This window comes from Merops nubicus, unplaced genomic scaffold, assembly GCF_000691845.1.
Source record: "Merops nubicus isolate BGI_N331 unplaced genomic scaffold, ASM69184v1 scaffold8259, whole genome shotgun sequence".
Lineage (NCBI taxonomy): Eukaryota > Metazoa > Chordata > Aves > Coraciiformes > Meropidae > Merops > Merops nubicus.
The window spans coordinates 25,007-49,918 of record NW_008631632.1 but is presented as its reverse complement, the minus strand read 5'-3'; the positions used below and the strand labels follow the sequence as shown (position 1 = coordinate 49,918).

Sequence of the window (24,912 nt, the reverse complement as noted above, 5' to 3'; positions counted from 1 at the left end):
GGGGGTGCGGCGCCGGGAGCAAAGGAGGCTCAGGGGAGGCCTTCTGGCTCTGCACAGCTCCTGACAGGAGCCTGGAGGGAGGGAAAAGGGCCTCAAGTCACCCCAGGGGAGGTTTCAGTTGTCCCTGAGGAACAATTTCTTGCCCTGGAGGGTTGCCCAGGGCTGTGCCAGGCTGCCCAGGGCAGTGGTGGAGTCCCCACCCCTGGAGGGGTTTCCAAGCCGTGGAGATGTGGGGTGAGGGACACGGGGCAGTGGGGACCTGGCAGGGCTGGGGGTGGTTGGACTCCAGGAGCTGAAAGGTCTTTTCTAGCTGCAGCAGTTCCAGGGTTGTTCCAGGGAGACAGGTGAGCCCGTCCCTCTGCTGCTGAGGTCAGTGGGAGTGCTGCTGTTGTTGACAGTGTCAGCAGTATTTGGCTAAGGTTGTGTAGGATTTAATTGTCTCGTGATGCTGTTTATGCAAATCAGGTTGTTTCATTAGCCTGCTTTACGTTTAATTCACCTCAGAGATGTATCAGATGTGGCTTTTCAAGCCTTTTGGTAGTTAGTGGTGTTAGTGCTAATGGAAGATGGGACCTTTTGCCTAGATACCTCTGGAGGTTTTCTTGTACATTTGTGGGACACGGCAGTGGCACCTCCCTCAGACAGCAAAGAGGATCCTCTTTGTTAAGAGTTTTTGCAGAGGAAATGTGAAGGGTGCAGGATATTCAAGGAAAAGCTTTTGGGTTACTTAAAAAACAAAAAGTGGAGGGGAAAAAAAATCTGAGAGCACTTTGGTAACAAAAACTTGTTCAAACCCTTCTTTTTTAATGCTAACCAAATGAAATGTTCCATTTCTAGACTGCTCACAAAGCCTCTTTAAAGTAAACAAAAATGATTTGTGTTTTCCCTGTCTACTTTTCCCTTGCAACATTTCTGCTGGCATCACTTTCTGAGCCTCCACCATCTGAATGCTAATGAATGTCAGGGCCAGCAAGGAGTTTGTGGGTTTCACGATTTATTTTGCAACCTGCCTTAATTTGAGGTTTTCAAATTCCTTTAACACACCTCTATTTATCCTGGAACACAAGGGAACATTTGTAACATGGGCCTGAGATTGAATACAGCTTCCTCTCTCTCTTCCCCCATCCCTGCTTTGGCCAAGTTGGTCATTACATCTAGTGAATAGATCTCCTGATACAGTTGCCTAGTTTTTTTGGGTTTTGGTTTTTTTTTTTCTTTTTTTAAATATTGCTGCACATTGCCAGAAAAATAAAGAGAGTGAGTGTGCAAAGGAGAAGGAACTTTATTCTGAGCTGAAAATTTGAATTCCAGATGCGTTTCTGCTCCAACTGCTCAGCCTTCTGCATTAGAACCAGTGCTAGAGGATTCATGATGCCCTTGTAAGACGTTTGGAGAGTCAGAAGCTACTGAAGGGGAAGGGCAGAGATGTGGGAAAGTTTTGCCATTCCAAAGTGGCTCCTTCAGCTGAATGTGCTGTGCACCAAACGAGCAGCAGAGCTTTACATTGCAAACTGAGATTTTTAATGCAATCTGAACCACTGAAACCATCCTGTTTAGATGTACAGTAGCTGTGGGGGGGTTTCTCCCTAACCTGTGTAACTTTAGAACCCCACGGGTTCAGCTGGAGGTTGTTTGGCAAATTCAGTGTGTTGCTGTTAGATAGAAATGAATAAATAATAACTTCCTCAGAGTTTCAGAGGGAGGTGTGACTGAGCCTGATGTGGCACAGCAAAGCTCAGGGCGCTCTCTCAGGAACCAGCTTTGAGATGGGGAGACTATTTCAGTTCCATCCTTTCCCAGTATTGTAACTGTAGGACACAATAGAGTAACGTTTCCTGTGAGAGTTTTAGGGGACTGTGAAGCATAAAGCAACAGGGGATTCTCCCAAGGAAAAAAATAGATTCTAGCTATGTATAGGAATCTGTAGGAATCGTTTGGCTCCCTGGTATGGCAGTCACACGACTCAAAGATGTAGTGTCTGAAGCCTTTATTGCAAAGCTCTCAAGAGTTTGTGATGCACCACAATAAAAGAAGAGTTAAGGGGGTGTGCCCAGAGCAAGCTTATTGCACAAAGATCAGCTTTAGTGACTGCAGAGCTGCTGTCTTGGGGTTACTGCTCTGTGAGCTTTCTAAAAATCTGCAGTCTTAAAACCCTTTCTCAGTAGAAACTGTGTCATACAGGTCACCTTCTTCCAGGCCTCCTCCCATCCACTAGTACTCTGATACAGAGGCAGGTTGGCTCAAGTTCAAAGACCAAGAGGACTGAGCCAGCCCAGAAAGCTCCTGCATCAAGATCCTTACAAGGCTCAGGGGCAAATATCTGGCAAGCTTGTGATGGTCAGATTGGCTTCATAATATGAGAGTTGGGTCTTGTTATCCTGGAGATACCTGCAGCTAGAGAGAGCATGAGAGAAGCAGAGCCCTAAAAGAAGGGAGTTCTACATTGAACCTAACATTAATTTGGCACAAGGGCCTTGCTGGGAGGGTTGAGTGTCATAACCCAGCTGAAAGAAGTGAGAACAATCTCATAACGTAAAACAGTGATGCTGGAGAGCAGAGGAAAGTATCTGGACTGGTGCTACTGGCTTGGCCTTGTGAAAGCCACACTGCAGGCTGGGCAGTGGCTGTTTCACAAAGATATCAGTAGGTTTTGTAGGCAAGCAAGAAACTGATATACATGGTAGGGAAGAGGAGAAAACCAGCAATAAATGGGATGGAAAAAATCACTCAGTTCTCAATGTACAGTGTCAGAGAGAGGTGTCATTCTGTTTTCTAACTAACTTGTCATTTGAAAGAAAGTTGCATCTCCCATACAGCAACCTGACAGATGGCAGCTTGAGGACAGCTTATGCCTTTGGGGAGGAACAAGAACCTGTGCATGCAAAAGACATTCCTCTTGGCTGTGAGGTTCAGAAGGGGCCTAGAGGACGGTGGCTGAGCAGTGAGGAGACACTTGTGCCTTCTTTCTCCTCGTGCAGGTGATTTGGTGTCCCGAGCCATGCACCACATGCAGTGCCTGAACACCGTGCGCCCGGGCACGAGCCCCATCCGGCAGACGCGCCAGCAGCAGCCCATCTCCTGGTCTCCTGATGCTCTCCACACCCTCTACTACTTCCTGCGCTGTCCTCAGATGGAGTCCATGGAGAACCCCAACCTGGACCCTCCGAGAATGACCCTGAACAACGAACGGTATGTAGGTCGCTCGGCTGTCGGCAGGCAGGGAGTTAGGCTGAGGGGGTCTCCTTTTGCAGAGTGACTTGGTGTGCCTGGGCAGCTCAGGCAGCTCTGTGGGCTGCTACCTAGCAGGCATCAGTTATTCCTGCAGTCAGGCCAGGTTACGTTGGCAGCCTCGCCGAGTTTACGAAGCCTTGGAATTGGAGCTGGAAAGTGAGCTGTTTTTTCATGCGGTCTTTCCGAGCGAGGCACATGCTGCATGCTGCCAACAAGGCTCGTCTGGAGGCGCTGCCAAAGGTCCATGTGGTTGCCTAAAGCAGTAAAGACCTTACCAAAGAAAATGTTACCTTCTGAATAGCACCGATTAACAATTGTCACCGTTCTCAGGAAAGCGCTGGCGCTGGCTGCAGAGAGGTCTGGAGGGATTTATGGACATCCTTCTTTAAGGATTACTTCAGTTGATGTTGTGTAGAAAGAAATTTATATAGGAAGCCAATAACTCCACAGAAAATGTAGTGGGTCTCCCTGGCTTCTGCCAGCACCAGAACTGACTCTGAAAGTAGGCCCATTATTAGAGCGGTCAGAAATTTTCCAGTGGGATGTTTTTTTTCTGTTAGAAACCTCCCTGGTTTCCTTCCTGCCCAGCTCCTTGGCAGTCTGCCCAACAGGCTGATGGCAGCGAGAGCTGAGGAGCCCTCAGAGCCCTGGCCACCAGCTTGAGCTCCTTGATGGGTCGTGCAGCCCCTGCTCTCCAGCTCAGAGACAGGCTGATAGCTGCCTACCTGGCAGTTGCATCCTTGTTAGGTGTCCCCAGCTCAAAATGCATATCCAGTTGTGTATTTATTCCAGAAATCTTACCCACATGGGGAATTCTGGTTTCTGATGAACTCTCTACAGTGTAGTGAGGTGTTGAAGCTTTTGGGGGGAAAGCCAGATTCACATGACAAAGAAGGAAGATGCTTGTTGCACAGGTGAGCAGAGAAAGGAGAACATCTCTACAGCTTTGTATATAATGTGGTTTCTTCTTCCCACCTTGGGTTTTACTGTACTTAGTCCTAGCTTATAAAATTGGTATGAAATCATGGTATTATAAAAATAATTGATTAATCCTTAAAATACATTCTTAAAACCTGCAGGAGTTAGTGTTCTCTCTTCTTCCTGTCCTCTTCTGCACCTGTGGGTGATTTTTCCTCTCTTCCATGCTGAGTTTACCCTACTTTTTTAAAATGAGACACTTTCTGATTGCTCTCAGACTGCATGATCTTCAGTCCATGCATTTCTGATGCTGCAAATCAGCCCTGCCCCGTGCAGACTGACCTTGGCCTGCACCAAGCCTGCCAGCTAATTTCAGCAGCTTCCTGTAGCAGTGTCCACCACCATTGGAGCTGTGGCTGAGGGCTTCTTGGCCAGGGCCTGGCTAGTCAGGAGTGAGAAGAGCTCTTGAGAATAATAGCAGATTGAAGTCTCTCCTCTTAAGGTGCTGAATTTTCAGGCCAAGGTGCTGAATTTTCAGGCCAAAGTGCAGAAAAACATACTGGACAGGTGGCAGCCTCTGTAATTTCAGTCCTGGTGAGTTGCTTTGGGTTAAGGGAAACTTGAAATAAGGAGAAAAATACAAAGCTGTCACTCTTAAGCTGCCAGTTCTGCCATAATAGAACCACTGGTCAGCTTGGTTTTGTTCTGTTGGTTACTGAACCATCTTTCTGTAGCTTGTTGTACCTTGTACTGGGCTGAGCTCTTTGAGACTGAGCTCTTTGAGATCCGAGTCTGGCAGGAGCTCAATTACTTTACAGAGTAAACAAAAAAATATCTTTTTTTTTGTCTGATCCTTCCTCAAAATCCTTTCAAAAAGAACAACCTGTGAGCAGAACTCTAGCATCAGAGAAAGGGAACTGATATGCACGTGTGAAGAACCAAGAGGAATTAAGTCGAATAAAATAAAATAGGAAGAGGTGTGGAAGGGCCCATTGGTAGCTCTGTTTTTTGGGCTCACTAATCTCAATCAAATACCTAGTGTAGGATGGTTTATTTTGCATTTCATGCTTACACAGATAAGCTTTGTGAGGCTCAGATTCTGTAAAATCATCCCACTGGTTCCCAGGGTTGTGGAGCTGAAGCTGCTGAGCAGCTCGTGTCAGAGCTGTGGATTAAGCTTCGTGTTTTGTGCTGTGTCCTCTTCGGGGCTCTCGCTGTAATGATGTTACTGCAGCTACTTGTTTTGTACACTGAGGATAATAAATGAGTGAAGTCAGGAGTGCACTCCTCTCTCCAATTGCTCCCAAACAATGCCCTTCACATGGTTCACCGGAGGTTTTTTGGAGTGCAGGCTGCAACTCTATTCTGTTTTAAAATCCGCACTAGATCCTAGAACAGCTGGTGTAAGGGGAATTTCTGTTGGGTTTTTTCCTGACCAGTACTTAGCTGTAAAGGAAATTAAAGAGGATATATTCAAATGGAGCAAAACCTGCCATTAATGGGGAGAAAAGCAGAACCTGAGGACTATCAGGTTAGGTAATTGGCTATGGGAAGTTTATGAAACCAGGAGATGAAATGAATACTGCCTGGTATACCAGAAATGACCATCCCAGCCTACCTTTCATTTGCTCCAGGATGTATTTGTACATGTCTTACTGTATTGACCTCTGTGTGTATTATTTAGCATGATCAGTGGGATAAATATTGCTACCAGGACTTTTTACAGGGGATGGTTTCTTCTTTGCTAGCTTCAGAGGAGAGGCAGCTGAGGCTGCGTGTGAGCTGCCAGACTCGTGGCATGACAGATGAGGGCACTGATTCACCTAATGTGACTTGGCAAGGCTGTGCAGCCCAGTTCTTTTATTCTCTCCTGAGCTGTGCTAAATCAGCTGCAAACTCCACATTGCTCTTTTGTGCATTTATGCTCTCTCTCTCTCTCTGGAATATGCTTGTTACGTGCACTGCCATCCCACTTTGTTTTCTGCTGGAGAAAACAGTCACAAACAAGGACAGTAATGCTGACCTGTTCTGCATTTGCTTGTGCTTCAGTTTCTAGGATCCTGCATAAATCTATGTTGAACATTCTGAAACTTGGCAAAGAGAGGGATCACTGATAGAGCTGCAGACTTGGTAAAACCTGGTCCTGGGAGGAGCTGTGAGCCACATTGACTGAACTGCAGGTGTTCAGTCCATCTAGAGACCTGACAACCTGCTGTCCACCTAGCTTGGCTCTCTGTTGTCTGTGAGCTTTCTCTGTGTCACACTGCAATGTGAAGTGCTCTGAAAGTCAGTCTGGAAGGTCATTAGACATGAAGACAAGCACAGAATTCAAGTTCTGAGGCCATGCCTAGTGAGGGCATCATATCCCATGAAAGGCTTTTAAAAACCTAACTGAGCTTCTGAACGTATCCTGCAGCAAACTGTACATGGCACAAAACCACACAAATTTGCACTTAGGTGTGACAGGCACCCAATCTAACAGGGTCAGTTTAAACTCATACAAGGCCTGTGCTTCATCCACGCTCAACACCTTGTCTGAACTGAGAACTGAGGTGGGTAAGCTCTGGAGTCCTGCAGGAATGGAGTGGATGTAGTGATCTCTCTAGAGCTTGGCAGATGGAGGCCGAAACAGAAAGCTCCTCTAGCATGTGATTTGAGATACAAATAGACTGAAACTCGGGGAATTTTGTGGGTTGGTTATAGCTGGTTCTGATAGTTACCTCCAGGTGATGGCACTGAAGCAGAAGGAGAGGAGGCAGAATTAGAGAGAGAACACTCAGGTATCTTAAGCAAAATGTTTGAAACATTTCCACAATGAATGCAGCTGCTGGCTGACCAAGCATGACCCACTTAGAACCTCAGAATGACCTTGCTTCCTGCATGGGCAGTAAACCATCTGCTCTTTGGTGTCAGGCCACCTGAGGAAGTGTTTTGCAAATAGAGTGGCGCTTGTGCAATGGTTTGGCAAAGGGATTAGACCCTGAGGTGAGAACAGGCTGCTTTCCACAGTGACTTACACCTGACTGCCTGAAGGCTCAGAGCTCCTCTCTGCCATCAGAGAGCACATCTGTCTTTGTTGCTGCAAAAAAAAAGTCTCTGCTGGGCAATCAGATCTTCTGAGTTTCTCAGAGATCACAGTCTGTATCGTGCCAGAGGTCAGACGATGTGGGTTTGGACCATGAAGAGTGAGCAGACGTGTGGTGCTCCCTCCCTCTCTGCTCTGTTTCTGCTCTGGGTTTGTTCCCATTGCTTATGTCAGACTGGCTGAGCCTGGGAGCACTCTGCAGCCTGAGATCACGTCCCAGGGCAGCAGAGGAGGTTGGCTGGGATTGGTTGGGATCCCGTGACTTGAGAAGGGCCGTCCAAAGGTAAATGCAATTTCTCTCTCCCTTCTTCACTCTTTCCAAATGGAATGGAAAGCTTTTGTCTTCTTTTTAATGGTGTGTCAAGGCAAGAATGCTCTCAGTGATACTTATCTCAGGGAGTATTTGACTGCTCCCCACAGAGCACAAGTCAAGCTTAATAGTACAGTCTCATTTTATAGCTGGGTGGACTAGTCTAGCCTGGGTTAATTGACTTGGTCAGGACAGTGGTCTAGCCTTAAAGCTAGGAATAGACACCACTGACTGCTCTCATCCTGTCTCTTTTTGGTTGTCATCGATGCACAGCATTTATGACAGGACAGTTAGTATGATTTAATGCTGAAGAATAAGCACAAAAAATGGGATCCTGCTTCCTTGTGTAGCTGATTATCTTTGGTAGGCTGAACTTCCTCCTCTTCCAACTACCCTATTTAAAAAAAAACATACAAACTGTGTTTGTCTGTTGTTGATCTTGGTCTGTAGAACGTTCTAAAAGTAATTCTGGGCTTGTCCATCAGTGCCATTGGGTCCAGCCATGTCAGAACTTTCTGAGCTATCTGTTGCAGATGTGCCAAGTTTTACACATTGTCTGAGTTGGCTGGTGCATTATTTTATTCCAAATATCAGTGGCTATAAAACAATTTACATCAGCAGAAGTACACGGACTGTACCCATCTGACTCTGTCAGTGAAAATCCAGTAAAACACTGGTGAAATTCCAGAGCTGATGTAGGATTTGTCAGCTGCCAACAGTAAAATTTGGGCTTGCCAATTTGATGGAAATTCACAGCTCTAGAGCTGGAAGAGCTGTGGACACTGCAAGAAGCCAACTGCAATCACACAGCAGGGCCACCTCATGAGGAAAGGGAAAGCTTCACTCTGCTTTCCATCTGCAGGCATCCTGAAGACTTGCCTCAGGTTACTGCTTCTCTAGGGGAGCCTGGTTTGTGGTGTGACTGTAATCAAATGAGGCCTCACTCAGTTTCCCCCTTGTTCAGTGAGCTCCTTCAGGAAGGCCACTGCTCATTCTGCTTTCAGCTGGGTGGCTGCTTTTGTCTACAAGGTTCAACAGGAACCTAAATTTTTTTCCACCTTCCAACAAGAGTCCACCCATTACATCATTGATGGGCTTGGCAGTGTTGGGTCAATGGTTGGACTTGATGATCTTTCCCAACTGAAACGATTCTATGGATGCTGTGATCTGTTACCTCATGTGATCAAGGGCCCATGGATGAGCACCCAAACCATGTTTTTCAGTGGCTCAGGGTGGAGAACTGGCCTAGTGCTTGTTCTCCTGTGCCACGTTAGCTGGGCAGGAGGAGGAATGAGCTGACCTGTCTACTTGGGTTTTCTCTCTGTGGAGGATTTCCAGCAATGCCTGCTCTGAAACTTTTTTTTTTTAAAAAAAAAGAATTAAAAGTGCATCTGGTGCTGCCAGAAGAAAAGGCTGTAGTGCTTTCATGCTATTTCTGAGTGCTGTTTGCTCAAATGCTATATTCATCCAATAGCTGAGCTATCGATTTAAATCACTATTGGCTGGAACACTTGAGGTGTTTTGTCTTGTGGTGTTTAATCCAAATTTACTCTGGCTAGTATGGGAACCAGACATGGGTCTAAATTAATAGCTCCTGATAGAGTGTCAAGAACCTGTCCAAGCTTCCCTGGATTCAGTGGTCATCACGTCTGCATCTCGGGCTGTTATACTCTTAGATTCAAATACTCCTGCTCAGAGCAGACTGAGTAGAGCCTTATGAGCTTGTTTTATCTAAAGTAGATAGTACATTATTAGATTTAAGTAAAGCTTAGGAGCTTATAAGCCTTTTGAGCTTATTTTCTCTTTCATAGTTTGTAAAATTCAGTCCATCCTCAGGTACATCAGAGAGATGCCATTGACTTCTACTGAGAGAAGAAAATCTCCAAGTACTTTGTGCATCTGCTTCCTACAGTGCTACTTTCAAGAGCCTTCTGCTGTAATTTCCCAATGAAGAGTCTTGCAGTGGTTGATGCAAATAAAAAGTCCCTGTGCTGTGGCTCTTCCTAATGCCCAGAGACCATCTGGTGAAGGTGGCCTCCTCATCACATTTCCTAAATTTCATGTTTTGAAAAATCATTGCTTTGATCTTACGTAGTGCCCTTTTACTTGATGGTCTCTACGTGCATCATTAGACACAACTGGAGCCTTCAGCTCTTCCCCTGATGATGAGCTGCTTTCTGTCTTCATTCTGAAATTGCTTGAAGCAGCAGCAATTTGGTCACGTGGGTCAATTCAGAGCAAAGAGAATCCTAACATCCCAGTTGTTAATTGTCTCCAGGAAGTCTTGCTCTGCGTTGCATGGGCACCCAGCTGGCAGAAAAGGAAGGAAAATCAGGAATAACCTGCAGAGCCTGCTGCCACGACCTGTGTTGGCTTGAGCTGGGGGGTATCGTGGCTTTTGGAGCTGGTGAAGGCTTTCCAGGACAAATCTTTTCTCCAGATGGATGTTTCCAGACTCTCACTGACCTGTCACGAGGCTTTTTTCCCCCTCTGCTTTTTTTAACTGCAGGTTTATGGAATTTTATTAAGTGCGATAGCTACATCATTGTCTGTCTTTTAGATTTATCTGTGGTCTAGCCTTTCCTAATTCAAATTTAATATATTTATGTCTGAATTCTTTCATTTTACAGCCATGTCCCATTGTTACCATGCTGCACCAGGAACAGAACTCGATACATTTAGCTCAATGAGCTGTGTCTTTGAAAAGGCCTGCAATAAATTAAGTTCTGGGATCTCTTGTCTTGACAGATCTTAATATCTTTCTGTTCTGTCTCCAGCTGCCTCACCAGTCAAAACAAGTATCTAGGAATCATAAAAGTAGACCCTGATTCATTTACCTTGACAGAGAATAATGCTGTAACCATACATTCATGTTGAACAGTTCTGAAATCCACTCACAGTACCCCTGAAGTCAACAGAGTGCTTACAGAAAGACCTCTCAGTGAGCATATTCCAGTCCCAATCTCATGCAGTGCTTCCATTGATTTTTAATTTTTTTTTCCCAGAGCTGTTTTGATATGAATATATTGATTAAATATAGGAAACAGAAGGAAGCCTTACACTGAATTGTGCCTTTAGGGCATTGCTTGTTCAGAGTGGACATAAAACTGTCCCCCTCTTTGCTTTAGAGGAAAAAAAAATGCTATTTGCTATTGCTGAAAGATCAGTTTGGTAGATTTATTAGAAGAATAAGAAGGTTATAAACAGGTAAGATGAACTTCCTTCATCAACACTAAGGAGAGAAGCTGTATTTTTGCTTGTTTCAGGCTTTGACCAGTTAATGCCAGACTTAATTGTGATTTTGAGATACTCACTGTCTGAGGTACACTTAGAAACTACTGACTTTTTAACAGAGTCCTCCTTCATATGTGCTTCTGCTATCCTAACTGAAAACCTGAAGAGGGACCCAAGATGAACTGTTTATGTTTGTTTTACTCCATGTCTGTGTGTGCTGTGAGCACTGTAGCATTGGGTCTGTGAACTGAATTCAGACCAAGTCACACTAAAGTCAACAGGCGACAGAGAGTAGTTGCATTTGGGTTCCTGGAAGTGTTCCTGCCTTTTCCTGGCATCATCTCTTGAGGTATTTTTTAAGTCCAGAAGTCTTTTTTAATTGTTCATTTCTTTATAGTTCAAAGATTGCAAAACTGGAATGAGAGGGATGACCTTGGCAGTAGTGAAGAGGATTAATTGCAAACCCTGAGGATCAAATTCATCCAAGTGTAACTGCTGAAACTGGCAGTGCAATCTACTCTGAATTATCCCCCCCCTTCTGTCTTTTATGTTGTTTATATAAACAAACATTGCTTATTTTATTTTTTAACTGTGCATCTCACACCTGGGACAGGCTGCCCTTTCTTCTCTCCTACTGGCTGTAAGCAATTTGTAGTGTTGTGGGAGTGTTTCCTAAGTAGCCTGCATCTTCTCATCTTGCTGTATTGGAGCAGGGGTGTGGCACACACAGAGATGATTTAAATTCTCTGCAAAATTGCAAGAAGACTCTCCCTGTCCACAAAACTGAACAAGATAGAGCAGATTTGTTGGAGAGTAGACAGGCTGCCTTCCTAGGCCAGCCTTGCCCACAGGGAAAGGGTTAAAGGTCAGAAGAGCATACACAGTGAAACAAAAAAGTGATGCTAATGGCTGGATGTCCCAAAAAGCCAGGGTCCCAAAATCTTGCTGCTGCTTATGCACTGGATTCCATGGATAATAGTTAAAGGTGGTCTGAGAAGTCTCAGGAGTCACAGATACAGGGGTACAGGTCACCCTAAAGATCACTAATCTCACGTGGTTCTGGACAACCTGCTCTAGCTGCTTTTGAGCAAGGGGGTTTTGGACTAAACAGTTTCCAGGGTTGCTCCTCAACCTTGGCTGTTCCATGCTTCTGTGGTGCTAGTTACAGTATTTGTCCCTCAGAGCTGTTCTACACATGTCAGCCTGGTAACTTCCCAGTCATTGATCATTGATAGGTACCAATACTTGTTTCCTAGCACTGGCTATTCAGGGAGAAGCAGAGTTGATCCTTACCACATACTCAGAGAAGCAGTAAGATGTTTGACAGTCTTTGTCCTGTCAGTTACAAAACATTTGTTGGAAAACCTCTGTTTTCTGCTTTCATAGGCATTTTACAGTAGACCTCAGGGATTGCTGGAAATCCCCAGAAAGACTTTCTTTGACCTAAGCCATTTCTGGCGAATGTTCCCTATTTGTAAGAAAATGTTTGGAAACTAGATAGATGATCTTTGTCTTGTTTAGTGATGAAGAGATGACAGCCATTGTGTATGTGTGTGCTACCACCCTGCAATTACTGCAACTACAGCTACAGTAATTACTGTAACTACTGTAAAGATGCCCATGTTAAGTTCTTGGCTTCTGCTCTTAAGCTTCCATCTGTTCAGATAAAAAAGAAGGTGCAAGAAAATGAGAGCCTGGCAGCTTAGCTGCCTGGATTCTCAGGGCTGGCACAAACAGAAATCTTCAGTGCCTGTAGGCACCCTGTGTTGTGTATTGTTTATTGTTTGCTGTTTCATGATGAGAAGACTAAGCAGCAAGCCAGCCCCAAAAACAGAGGGAAAATCATCCAGGGAAACTTTAAACAAAACTCTTGCAGCATGTGTTACTAAAAAGGCATTATAAAAATTAATATGACCAGGTCTCCTGGCTGTTTTTTCCACTTTTTGGATGCTGACTGCCCACTGAAATAGTAGAGGAGTGACTGAGAATCTGAATTTCTCTACTGGACTCTTGGTGGTTTGCTGTCATGTAACATCAGCCTGTCTCCATTTTTCCTAGGTATAGATCCTTAAAGATTCTAGACATAGAACGTTAAAGATACTAACATAGTGTTTTTTGGAAGTAATGTAAGTAAAAAGCAGTAACTCTGTTCGGACCATATCACAAAGGACGATGATGGTAACAAGCCAACGAGTTTCTTCTTATTCAGTAATTGCTGTTTCCAGTTGGAGTAAATATTATTTCCTATTGGATTAAATTACAGCCCTGCACTTGCACAACTTGCCTGTTTCCTGAGGAAGGAGTTTGCTGGTGCTCTGACAAAGGCCCCAGTAAATAAAGACACAATTTGGAGATTTTGCTGTGCAGCAGCCAAAGCCAGCAGGTCGTTGGGGGTTTTGCTCTTATTGTTCCTGACATCTTTGTAACAGAGAGCTAAGAGCTAAGCCCTTCTGAAGAGTAAATGTTTCTGGGGATAATTTATGATAATAGCAACAATTTCTTTCTCTTTGACCTTGTGGAGATTAGAAACTAAGCTTTCCCTGGGGTAATCCTAGATTGGTGTGTCTCTGCTTTGTTCCCTTTTGAAAGGAGACCCTGGCAGTTTGCACTTCCTTGTCCTGTAGCTAGGAGTGCACACGCTGCCATGACCTGGTGGTCTCTGACAGAGCTGAGCTCTCCTGTTTTCATCTCACACTGGTACAGTAAATGCTGAACTGACTGTTTTAAAATGCACGTCTGCTCTGCAAGACAAATCCTATTCAAATGAGTTACATGTCTGAGCTGATTCAGCTTCGTGGATTCTTCTGGGGCTAAGCAGCCTTGTGCTGATACCGTGCATGCTAGTCTGACGTGTTTGCTTGGAGAGAAGAGACCAAGCTGTGTTTTGTTCTTATTCCTTATCAGTGTAAATCTGAAGTGATGCTGCTGAAAGGGGTAGTTTCAGTCTGGAGTCAAACCACTGGGAACAACAGTTCCACTGAAGTGTTTGTACCTGAAGTTCTTTCTTCCATGGATTAGAATGTATCTTGTAATGGCTAGAGAACAGAGAGGAGAGGCAGAAGCTCTAAGTGTTTATGCCCAGGCTTGCTGGAAAACTCTCTGCTGCTGTAAAGAATTCATTTAGCTATTTCTCACCTCTTTGGCTTCCTTCAGAAATGCAAAAGGTCCTTCCAGAGAGACATGGGGTCCTTCATTCTAATCCTTTAGAAGCACCAGGATTTTTCAGTAGGAAAGGGTGAGAAGGGCAACAAAGCTGGTGATGGCCCTGGGAAACATGTCATATGAGGAGTGGCTGAGGGAACTGGGATTGTTTAGTCTGGAGAAGAGGAGGCTCAGGGGAGACCGGGTGCTCTACAGCTACCTGACAGGAGGGTGGAGTGAGGTTGGGGTTGGTCTCTTCTCCCAAGGAACCAGCGATAGGACAAGAGGAAATGGGCTTAAGTTGCACCAGGGGAGGTTTAGATTGGATATTAGGAAGAGTTTCTTTCCTGAATGAGTCATGAGGCATTGGAACAGACTGCCCAGGGAGGTGGTGGAGTCACCATCCCTGGAAGGGTTCAAAAAACGTGTAGACATGGCACTTGGGGACATGGTTTAGTGGCCATGGGAGTGTTGGGTTGATGGCTGGACTTGCTCATCTTAGAGGTCTTTTCCATCCTTAATAATTCTGATTCTATGAGTTGCCCATGATGCAGGACTAGGGTAAGATAGTTAAGCTGGCTGAGAGGAATAGAAGCACATTAGCATGAAATGATAACAGGACTACTATAACCTGCTCAGAATGTATCTTGTTGTAATTATATTGCTCCCAGCATCCAGACTGTGTGATTAAGAGTTACCTCTGTGCAGCCCTGCACTGTGCCAGGTAGGCAGTGCTCAGTTCCCTGTTGTGGCTGCCAAACTCCTCAGGAAGGATCTCTCCGAAGAGCTGGTGTATTGGAACATCACAGAAACATATGTTCCTTAAACGACTTTCCATCTGGGCATCCCATTCTTCCTGATCCAAGAAGTTCCAATAGTTTAATTAGCTCACTTTGGAATCTCTTTTAGTCTGCTAAACTCTCTGTGTGGAGACACTCAATATGTTTTAAGGGTAAGTGGCCAAACTGACTTAATCTGACTGTGCTTTCGCCCCTGTCTAGTGATGCATTATAGTCTTGGCTCTGTAAACCTTTAGTCACAGAGTTAGGGCTCAGAGGTACCTGCTGGAAAGAAAGGCAAGTGAAAACCAGTTTATTTCTCAAATAATTTTGTTTCTTCCATTCTCTTTGAGGTAAAAACTCTGGGAAGAAGCATACCTGCTTCCCATGATTCAGACCCTTTTTACTGGTTACTCCTCCTTTGTGTTTGGAACGCAGAGCACTGGGTGCTGATGGAAAGGTTTGTTCAGGCAACAGGTAGTGAAGTGTAAAGAAAATGAAAATTTTGAATGAGGATATTTTTCTGAAGCTGAAAAATGGAGCATATTGCATTCGGTGTTAGAATTGTTGCCATTTTTAACAGAGCATTTATCGATGCTTCCGTGGTTTTAGATCTTGCTGTCTGGCAGCAGAACTTTAATGGGGTGGAAAAGAAAAAATATCCTTGTAATTTTGTATTAGAAGAAAAATATTACTAATTTATCATGCTAGTCATCAGCTGAGCGGATAGCTGGAGCTTGAAATTCCTTCATGTTCCTGTAGGAACCACAGTGCTGCACCCTCTGCAGTGGTCAGAGTGAAGCAGGTTGGACCTGTTGCAAGAACAGGTTTTAGCTACGTGTAAGAAAACTCCATTCTCTTCCCCCTCATTATGATGATTATCTGATCTATTAATATCAGACTATTTAAGTGTGCTTTTTAGAGAGAAAGAGATGGGTAACAGATAACCTTGGTATGGAGAGTTGTGTGACAGTCGGGTGTTTTCATCTCCCTCCCAGCCTGTGCTGCAGATGTCGTGGGTATAAACAACCGTTGCTGGTGTCTCAGTCCTGTGTGCAAACTCAGCGTAAAATCTGCAGCTCTGTAGTTCAGAGGACGTGAGATGTGAAACCCTTGGTAGTGACAAGTTGCTTTGTAGGGAAGTATTGCTTGGGCTGCTGGCCTCCTGCTTCTGCTAGTAGTTGTGGCAATTGCTTGATGGTGTTGTCAAGAGTTGCAGGTAGGTGCCTTTCCATCTCTCGTTTGCAAGATACTCGATTGTGCAGATTCCCCCTACCTCTAGTGTGGAAATACGTGTGTTTTGAGGCATGGTTGAAGTTACCTGCTGGATTCTGCAGTGCACACGTGGATAACATTGTCCTCCTGGAGAAACTGGGAGAGCTGGCGAGTGAGTGAACCTTGTGAGCTGGCAGTGTTTGAAAGACTTGGGAGCAGACTTGCCCAGGTTCATGGTGTGTTGTCAGCTGTGGCTGTCACCTGCAGCACATAGATTCAGCATAAAAGGAACTCTACAACTCCAGCCTTAGATCTATAGACCTTTTTCTAACTAAGAGAACACAACACAGTTTTATAGTTCAGCAGAGGTGTCAGGAGGCTACTAATACCCAGGGTGGCAAAATCTTCTGGGTCCCAGTTAAGCAGTTATGTCTCTCTTTCATAGCACTACTTAGGTTCATTGATATGATCATAAAAATCACGGTGATAGAAGCATAAAAAGAGTTTGAAATTGGGAGATTTCACAACACCAAACACAAAATGGAAGAGTGAGGGGGTCCTAGTCTGTCATAGTAGGACTGACTTCATTGCAATGGTTGTTTTCTTTAAATTCAGGACACTTCTGTTGCTTGCATTTCTCATGTCTATACACTTATGACACTATTTATTTAATTATCTAAGGCAAAATGCAAACATGTAACTCATGCTTTCCAGTAAAAACCAGGAACACTCATTCACCACTGGCACCAAACCTATTTGGATGAACCAGAACTCACTTCATTTCTGCACAGCAGCTCTTCAGTATTTTAAGACAAGAACTGAGGAAGAAGACAGAAGCTTCTTTATAGATGAAAAATGCTCTTGAGCAGCTTACCATTAGGACAAAGTGACGTTCTCTTGCAAAATAATAATTTAAAAGTGCCACACTGGCATCTATTTATTCCAGCAGTGATGTTACTCCTCCTCCTAATCTTTCATTAATGACAGATCTTACCTATTTTATGTGTCACTGCCTTAGGGAAGGCTACTGCCTATTCATTCACAAATGCCACCACACCCTGTGGGCTCCATTGCCTTTTGTTCGAGAAAACAGACTCCTAAATTTTGGCCAGTTTGTGAGACCTTCTGTGATCGTAGTAGAGCAGCCAGAACCTGGATTGTGTAATTACACTATTGAGTGGGTTGGGTACCTGATTTTAGTGCACACTTTACGTTACTGTACCTAAGAGAGCTCCAAAACCAGTTCTTTTCATTCACATGTATTGGTGTTTTCCTCATGCCTTCATGCTAAATTGGTTTCTGGAACTTCTCAAGGTTCCAGGAATGTGAAAAGCCAAAAGATTGCTTAGATTTTCATTAAGAAAACACTGATGTCAGTCAGCATCGGGCGAGACTGACGTTGCAAAGGGGCCATGCTCACAGCAGCGTGACGTGGCGCAGAGGTGTAACATCAGTCAAGCCATTAGAAAAATAAAAGTTTCATCAACTTTTTCTGAAGTCTTGCAAATGAAAGAAGAATCTTTTAACCTTGAAATGTTTAGCCTCTAGATACCACTATTTTGTGTTTGAAAATTTCTCTTTTCAAATATTAATTAGTTTCTGGCTTGGGCTCTAAGGTAAATGGGAAACATTTCCCTATTTGTTGTGAAAAATTTTGTTCGCTTTGGTTAGCATTATCTTTGTTTAGCTGATCAAACTTGTGCAGTTATAATTAATTAAACCCATTTCAGTATTCCGGAACGGCACAAAAATATTTATCTTTCTGGTGTTTTGTTCACACCGTTGTACCTCGGGAGCTTCAGGTGGTTTTCATGAGCATGGCCACACTCAGCCTTCTGAATTTTACAACTGGGCCCTGAAAATGGGTTCTGTGATTGGATCTGGCAGCTTGGCTTTGGCTGGAGCAGCAGTATATGCTTTTAACATATGCACGTTGGCAAATCAGATTGAAGTCGTAACTCTGAGGCCTGTTATCTCAATCCTACTGGTGCTTTTGGGAATCAGCAGCAAAAAAAATGATTCAGGAGGAATCTCAGCGCCGACTCCAGATAAATCTGCTTGCAGGTAGTGATTTTTTTTGGGGGGGGGGTTTGCCAGCGTAACTGCTGGAATGAACCGTAGGAGTTAGCTCTGGGTTTTTCTGCCCAGATCAAGGCTAAGCCACGGCCAGCAGACAGCCCCTCCTGGCTCCCTGCCCGCGCTTATGGCGGCTCTGTAACCTGTGTGCTTTTGTGCTCACGTCCAGCAGCACCAGGGCTGTGCTGTGCACGAGGACCTGTCGCACGTGGCGAGGTTTCCTCAGTCTGTCTCCTCGGGGTGGCCGTGGGTGCCCGGCCTCCAAGTGTCAGGCTGGTTCAGGGGGGAGCAAAGACGCGTCGGCCATTTCTGGGCCTGCTGCGAAGCGGCTCCTGTGCCCTTCTCACCAATTAACCCAGGAAAGCCACAGAATTGGTCTTTCTCTTTTCTTATTTTCTATTCACTAACAATGCTAATTAAAAAAAAAAAAAAGTAATAGGATTTAAATTGTAACTTAAATTGTAAAAGCAAAAATGACAAGCAGGAGCTCCTGAGGGGCGTGCAGAGGTGAAGTGCCCTTTCTGTGGCTCTGGGCAGGCCTGAGGGCCACGACCCCTCTGGGCAGCTGCTCCAGGCTCTGCCACTCTCCCAGCAAAGAAGTTTCTCCTCCTAGAACCTCCTGGGTTCCAGTTGGTGCCCGTTGCCCCTTTTCCTTTTTCCTGGGCACCACTGAGCAGAGTCTGGCCCCAGCCTCTTGCCCCCCAGGGGCCCTTTAGCTCTTGCTCAGCACTGCTCAGATCCCCTCTGAGGCTTCTCTTCTCCAGCTGCACAGCCCCAGGGCTCTCAGCCTGTCCTGGCACAGAGATGCTCCAGCCCCTCAGCGGCTTCACAGCCTTCTCTGGACTCTCTCCAGTAGCTCCTTGTCTCTCTGGAACTGGGGAGCCCAGCACTGGACCCAATACTCCAGATGTGGCCTCACTGGGGTAGAGCAGAGGTGAAGAGAACCTCCCTTGACCTTCTGGTCACTCTTCTGGTCACACTCTTCTGAACGCACCCAACGCACCCACAGTCAGGTCTTGTCTGGAAAGCATTTTGTGCTTACAAAATGGAAGGCTTGTGAACCAGGGGAGTCGCCTCTTTGTAGCTGGGAAAGGTTTAACAGATCTGGTGCAAATGACCCATCTGGATCCACGGTTCTGTAGTGGGAAGAGCCTGTGTCTCAGTGAAGGTGCAAGGATGCTCTTGGCTGGTCAGAGGTAGGATTTGAGATCCAGGTCCTTTGGAGGAGGTCTGTAGAATTGACCTCTGCAAACCTGGTGGCCCGAGCTGACACACGTAGGTCACTGGCAAGTGCTGTTTTCTGTGTCTAGTATGAAGCTGAGCAAGTCAGTCCTCATAGTTGCATGCAGTCTTGCAAGTAATTTAAACATACAGCTGTTTATTAATTGATGTCAAGGCTGCAATGAGGTCCTGAGTAATGCAAGAATAGTTCATCTCCCAAATTGCCTGCAGTAGTTCTCAGCTTATGGAGAGTTTTAGGATGTCAAGGAGTTGGGAGGAGCAATAGGAACACGCTTGGTGGTTTCCCTTCCACCAGTTTCCTCTGCTGAGGTGGCTACTGGCAGTGCCCATGAGGGATCAAACAGCTCTGTGTGTGTCCGGGGCAGGCAGATGGAAGTACTCACATCTTTGACCACGTAACTGTGACCATATTGTTGTAGTTAAAACTATCGTGTATATCTATCTGACTCTTATCATCAACTATATACAATTTAAGTTGGTTTTAATTATTTTCTGTCTGTCTAGAAACCAAGAGCTCCTTCTGCCACAGCCTACAGATGTTATAAATATGTTTTTCTAATGAGACACATGGCACATTCCAGAGCAGCACATGTACTTGTTTTCAGCCTGAAAATGGAATCTTTTCCCTGTTGTTAAAACAAAGTTTGTAAAACATGATTATAATAAATAAACCACAGGCTCAAGGGGCTTTTTTTAAGACTCATGGTGAGTTCCTAATAATTACTTCATGGGGTTTTAGTGAGCTTGAATTTAGTTTCTGCTTTGAGCTGCAGTTAACATGAAGTAAGACCTGTCTGATGCTGCACCTTATTTTTAATTGTGATTTGCAGAAAAGGTGATTTCTGTCTGTGGTTACTAAGATTGCTAAGAAAGATCAGAGCTGCCAGTTCTAGACTTAAACTGTTCTTGTCCTGTTTTATATTCTGTAAGCAGAGGAAGCTGTGGAGGCAGATTCAGTGGAGAAAGGACCCAATAAATACAACATTATCCAGATGTTTTTCATTCCCTTAGTGTCTGGCTGAAAGATAACTCGCTAAACTGTGGCAGTTTGTGTCATGGCATATCCAAGCCAAGACCTTAGAAACTTGATAATGATCCACTGAAACTTGAGATCTCTTATCTTTTAAGATGTGAGCCAGTCATTGTTTCAGAGGAATTCAGAAGAAAACTTTCTTTTTGGGTTAGTTGTCTGTGGTTATATTTCTTCTTCCTTTTGTGTGAAGAGCTAGGACCGTCTGCTTTGAAAGATGTGGCATTTGTTGAGATGATCCTTGAAGCAGATCCAGCAGATCCAGTGTGGTAATTCCTCTCTCTTCTTTGTAAATGTGGGAGATTTTTGCAAATTCAGTAAATTATTTTGAATATGAAAGAAATGGCTCCTAACTTTAAACTGGTTGTGTTTTGGAGCAAAGGTTTTGTGTTTTTTTTTCCCTAAATCATAATTTCTGTTGTTATTTTATTCACTTGTAATTACATACTGAGGGTTTTTTTTCCCCCTGCAGCTTGAAGAGGAGTTTAGTGTTGGAGAATCCAAACTGTAAATAAGCCACTGTTTTCCACATCAGCAGGACATGGTTTAGGTTTTGGATACTCTGTCTTGCCTCAGTCTTTTCACTTCTCCAATTAATGGGACTTCACTCTGTCTTCTTTTTGACTCTCTTGCCACGCCTGGGGTTTTTCCATCCTGGTATGAAGTTCAAACAACACATCTTCTCCTAGGCACCCTCCTGTGTGATTCACCATTTTGTTGCAGATTAGTCTTATTCCTGCCTGGTTTTCCCTACCTAGGAGCCTTGAAAAGCTATGGAATTCCACATACAGAGTATGACTTTTAAGTTTGTTCCTTAAAAAAAAATAGAAAAGAGAGCAGGTGACACTGATCTATAGCTTTTTATAGCTGTTCTTAACTCACATTGTGTCAGTGACTTTGGGCTTTGTCATTTTAGGGTAAAGTGGCACTGAACCATAGTCTGGTTCCAGCATTAAACTCAGATCTCAGCACACTGCACTGGAAGCCCTTCTTCTTTTTTCAGTCCCTTGCAAAAAAACCACAACAATCTCTAAAGATCTGGGATTCTTCCCTGCATGTAGCCTCTGTATAATTTCAGTAAATCAAATATAAGGGAGTTACCATGGCCTACCCTATTCTGACCATAAGTATTGGGATACTTGTGTTTTGCAGTGCTAAATTCAGTGTTTAAAACCTTGGCAAGGGCTTACAGAACAGTTGTTAGAGAAAAAGTTCAAACTTGGTTCAGTCAAAGTGTTTAGAAGAATATGGGCCAGGCTGGATGGGCTGTTCTCTTTCTATCTGAGATCCCAGGAGTTACCTCTGAATGTCAGGAGCCAAGTGCATTGTCCTAGCCTCCAATGCAGAGGACGTATGACATGATTTTCTAACTCCTGTGGAGGTCTTTCCTCTTTTGAATACAATGAACTTCTCTCTGCCAAAAATGTCTTGACCCCGGGGCTGTTAAAAACCCTCCCACTTTGGGGACTAGTTTCTTTGTGGTGCATGAGTTAACAGTGAGGCCTGTGATCCCACAGCATCTCGAGGACTGCCACACATGATCTCCTCGTGCTGGTCATCTCCTAGGTCATCCTAATCAACTGAGGGGAGCACATTTTCCAGGAAGAAGCTACAAGTTGCTATAAATTCTCTGCCAAGTGCTGCTGCCACCATCCTTCTCAGTTATGTCTATACAAAACAACGTGGTTTAGTTGAAATATGGGGAAAATACCCACAAAACTGTCCATTTTTTCTCAGAGGGCATCTCACCCAGCTCTAACCTGACTCCTTGGGAAGGCAGCAACTGTCCAGTTCTAAATGGAGGTTGTTTCAGTGAACCTATGGATGAAATATTGACAACACATGATGGTGTCAGTGTCAGACATTGCTGCGGTTGTTTACAAGGTGTATGGTAGATGAGTGGTGTCCATTTTACTTTCCACTGCTCTGTGCTTTCCCAGCTTACCTGTGGCATCACTCAAAGATAATTTTATGGCAAGAAACTGAACAAAGCAGTGGTGGCCTCCTCCTCCCCAGAAAACAGAGAGTGCCTGTCCCTAGTGAACTGCTGCTGCGAGTGTGACATATTCCCAGGGCTGCATCACGTCATGTGCAGAATTTAATGAGCTGCCAAATGCTTCTAAATGTCAGAAAGTCCAGAGGAAAATTCACAGTACAGAACATGGCACAGGCAGAAACCAATTCTTTAGCTTGCAGCATCTCCCAGTTAATTTTCCATGAAGGTTTCTCCCTTTACCCTCCTCCAGTGTTTTTCAGACTGTGAAATGATGAGGATTTCCCTAGAGGCAGAGAGCTGCCCAGGTTAAGGGCTGCAGGGATGATAATTGCATTTATTTCCTAGAAAAAGAATAATTGCTTTTATTTTTAGTGCAACCCAACCCACTGCTGGCGTTTCCTACTCTCTCTGCTTAGATGATGTGATAATGCTCAGTGGTGTCAGCAGGCAGAGAAAGCAGAGCCCGTGTGGACAGGAGGAGGAGAGGAAATAGTTGGGTGGAAGATGGATGTTGGGGGAGAGAACAGAAAGCCCATCCTCAAGCTAGAAGTTTTCAGGAGAAAAGAGTCCACAGCCAAACAGAAATTGAAGTCATTGTGTTCACTCCTGATAGGATAATGACTTATCCAACTTGCACAGCAATGCCAGTGATGGGGTTGGGAGAAATTAGGATGGCAGCACAAGGAAAACAGCCTTCCAGATGGTTCTTTTTGCAATCCAAAGTCTGCTTTCCTTTGGGCGTAGTCTGTTGATCTGTGAGTTTTAAAATTCTTTGGGAAAAAAAAAAAATCTATTGATATTAAAAAAAATAAACAAACAAAAATTCTTTCTCCTTCCCTTTCCTCCCAAGCCAGGTTTTCCACATTCAAGGCCTGCTTGTGTGTGGAAGCCATTTATAACCCTGGCACATGGGAATTTTTTTATAGAATGGAAAAATCTTCATGTTCTGTGTTATTTCTGCTGCAGACTCAGTGGTATTTTCTGTTGGCCGACCACAGTTTTTCACTGCCCAGTGCCATAACAGTCACCAGGGTTTGGCTCATGCCTAACAAAATGATCAGGGCTGTGCTGGATCCACATGGTGGATCTGTCCAGCAGTGTTCCCACCATCAAAGTGACAGGGGAGCTGTGATGTGGCCTAAGGAGCTTATCTACCATGAAAGGTGCTAGATATTCTCACTTGTAAGGGAGTTTTTTCTATTGCTCCTGAGGTGTTCACTCCATCTAACTTTGAGTATTTATTCTGGATCTTTCAGCCTACCTCTGTGTCCTCACCACATCTGGGAGCTTTGACCCTTACACTAGAGGCTCTGCTGAGTAATTAGAAAGTGTGGCTGGGACAAGGTAGAAAGCCTAAATGGATTGGGGGATTCCAGCTGGACTTCCAGAAAGTCTTTCCACTGATGTTCAAAGTGATGACTGTAGCAGTGCTGGCATTTTGGTTGTTTGGCATGGAGGTGAAGTGGTAAAAGCAGCCAGTAGATGTTCTGCTGAAAACACCCTGGTGTTGACAATCCAGGAGTGAGCAGATGCTTAAAAGAACCTCGGAGTTTGTAGATTCTGCTTCAGCACTCAGAAGAGGAGAAGGAGCAGAAGTGCACTTGTTTGTAAAGAGATCACTGGTGGCCTTTTAGAGCACACCTTGCAGGCAGCAGTGTGGGAACAGATGGCTCATCTCTCACACACTGCAGTTATCCCACCCTGAAGGATGTTCAGAGCCACGCCAAGGGAGTTCTGCTTGCAGATCCCATTATTGAGAACTGGTTTCCAAGGGATTGGTGCTGCTTACCCTTCCTGGGCTCACGTCTGTGCCCTCCCATGGACACCCACAGCTTGGAAAATGCCTCTCCTGGGTTCAGCTCCTTTCACTAGCGCCAAAATCATTTTGTCTTTTCTGGTATGTATTAATTTTTCCACTGAACTTTGCAAAGGAAGTGGTGCCTTCTCCCCTCAGTTTTTTGCCTTTGAATGCTGAAATGAAGAGGGCTTTTTATTTCTTTCTCCCCCCAGTGTTCATAAATTAGTTACTGGAAACAGGAGAGGTGTTTTCAGTTACAGCTGGCACTTCTGAGCCTTCCACCAGGGTGCAAAGGTATCCTTGGGGAAAAAACAAACAAATAATGTATCAGTCTGGCTGTGTATTGAGATATGTGGCATGTGAGAGTATTATGGTCCCCAAATATTATTGTGTAATCTCAGTCCTGTGTCCAGAATGGCTGTTCTTGCTCTTGTTACTGCCTTATTTAGACTCCTTTATTGCCTTGCACCCCTTCACACTGAGGTAAACTGCCCTGTGCTGGCTGCTGGGCGAGCGAGGAGCAGCTGGGTCGCTTTGCCACAAACTGCTTGCAATTTAAATCACATCATAATCCTGCTCTCACCTGGCAGTACAAGAGAGCAGGCCAGTGTTAACCACGATGGGTTGGGTTTTTTTGCTTCTTTTCACAGGCCCTTCATGCTGCTGCCCCCGCTGATGGAGTGGATGAGAGTGGCCATCACCTACGCTGAGCACCGGCGCAGCCTGACCGTGGACAGTGATGACATCAGGCAGACAGCCAGGCTGCTCCTACCTGGGCTGGACTGTGAGCCCCGCCAGCTGAAGTACGTGGACTGGGCTTGATAAGCAGCTAAAAGGAGTTCTGACTTCTTACAGTG

At 44.7% G+C, this 24,912-nt stretch overlaps 1 protein-coding gene across 1 annotated transcript in view; it reads left to right on the top strand.

Moving 5' to 3' along the window:
- Positions 1-24,912, top strand: part of ABTB2 (ankyrin repeat and BTB (POZ) domain containing 2) — a 120,139-nt gene that overhangs the window by 74,199 nt on the left and 21,028 nt on the right. The window contains exons 3-4 of the mRNA XM_008947636.1: positions 2,979-3,189; positions 24,706-24,858. Coding sequence (XP_008945884.1) covers positions 2,979-3,189; positions 24,706-24,858 — 364 coding nt within the window. The remainder of the gene's footprint in view (positions 1-2,978; positions 3,190-24,705; positions 24,859-24,912) is intronic.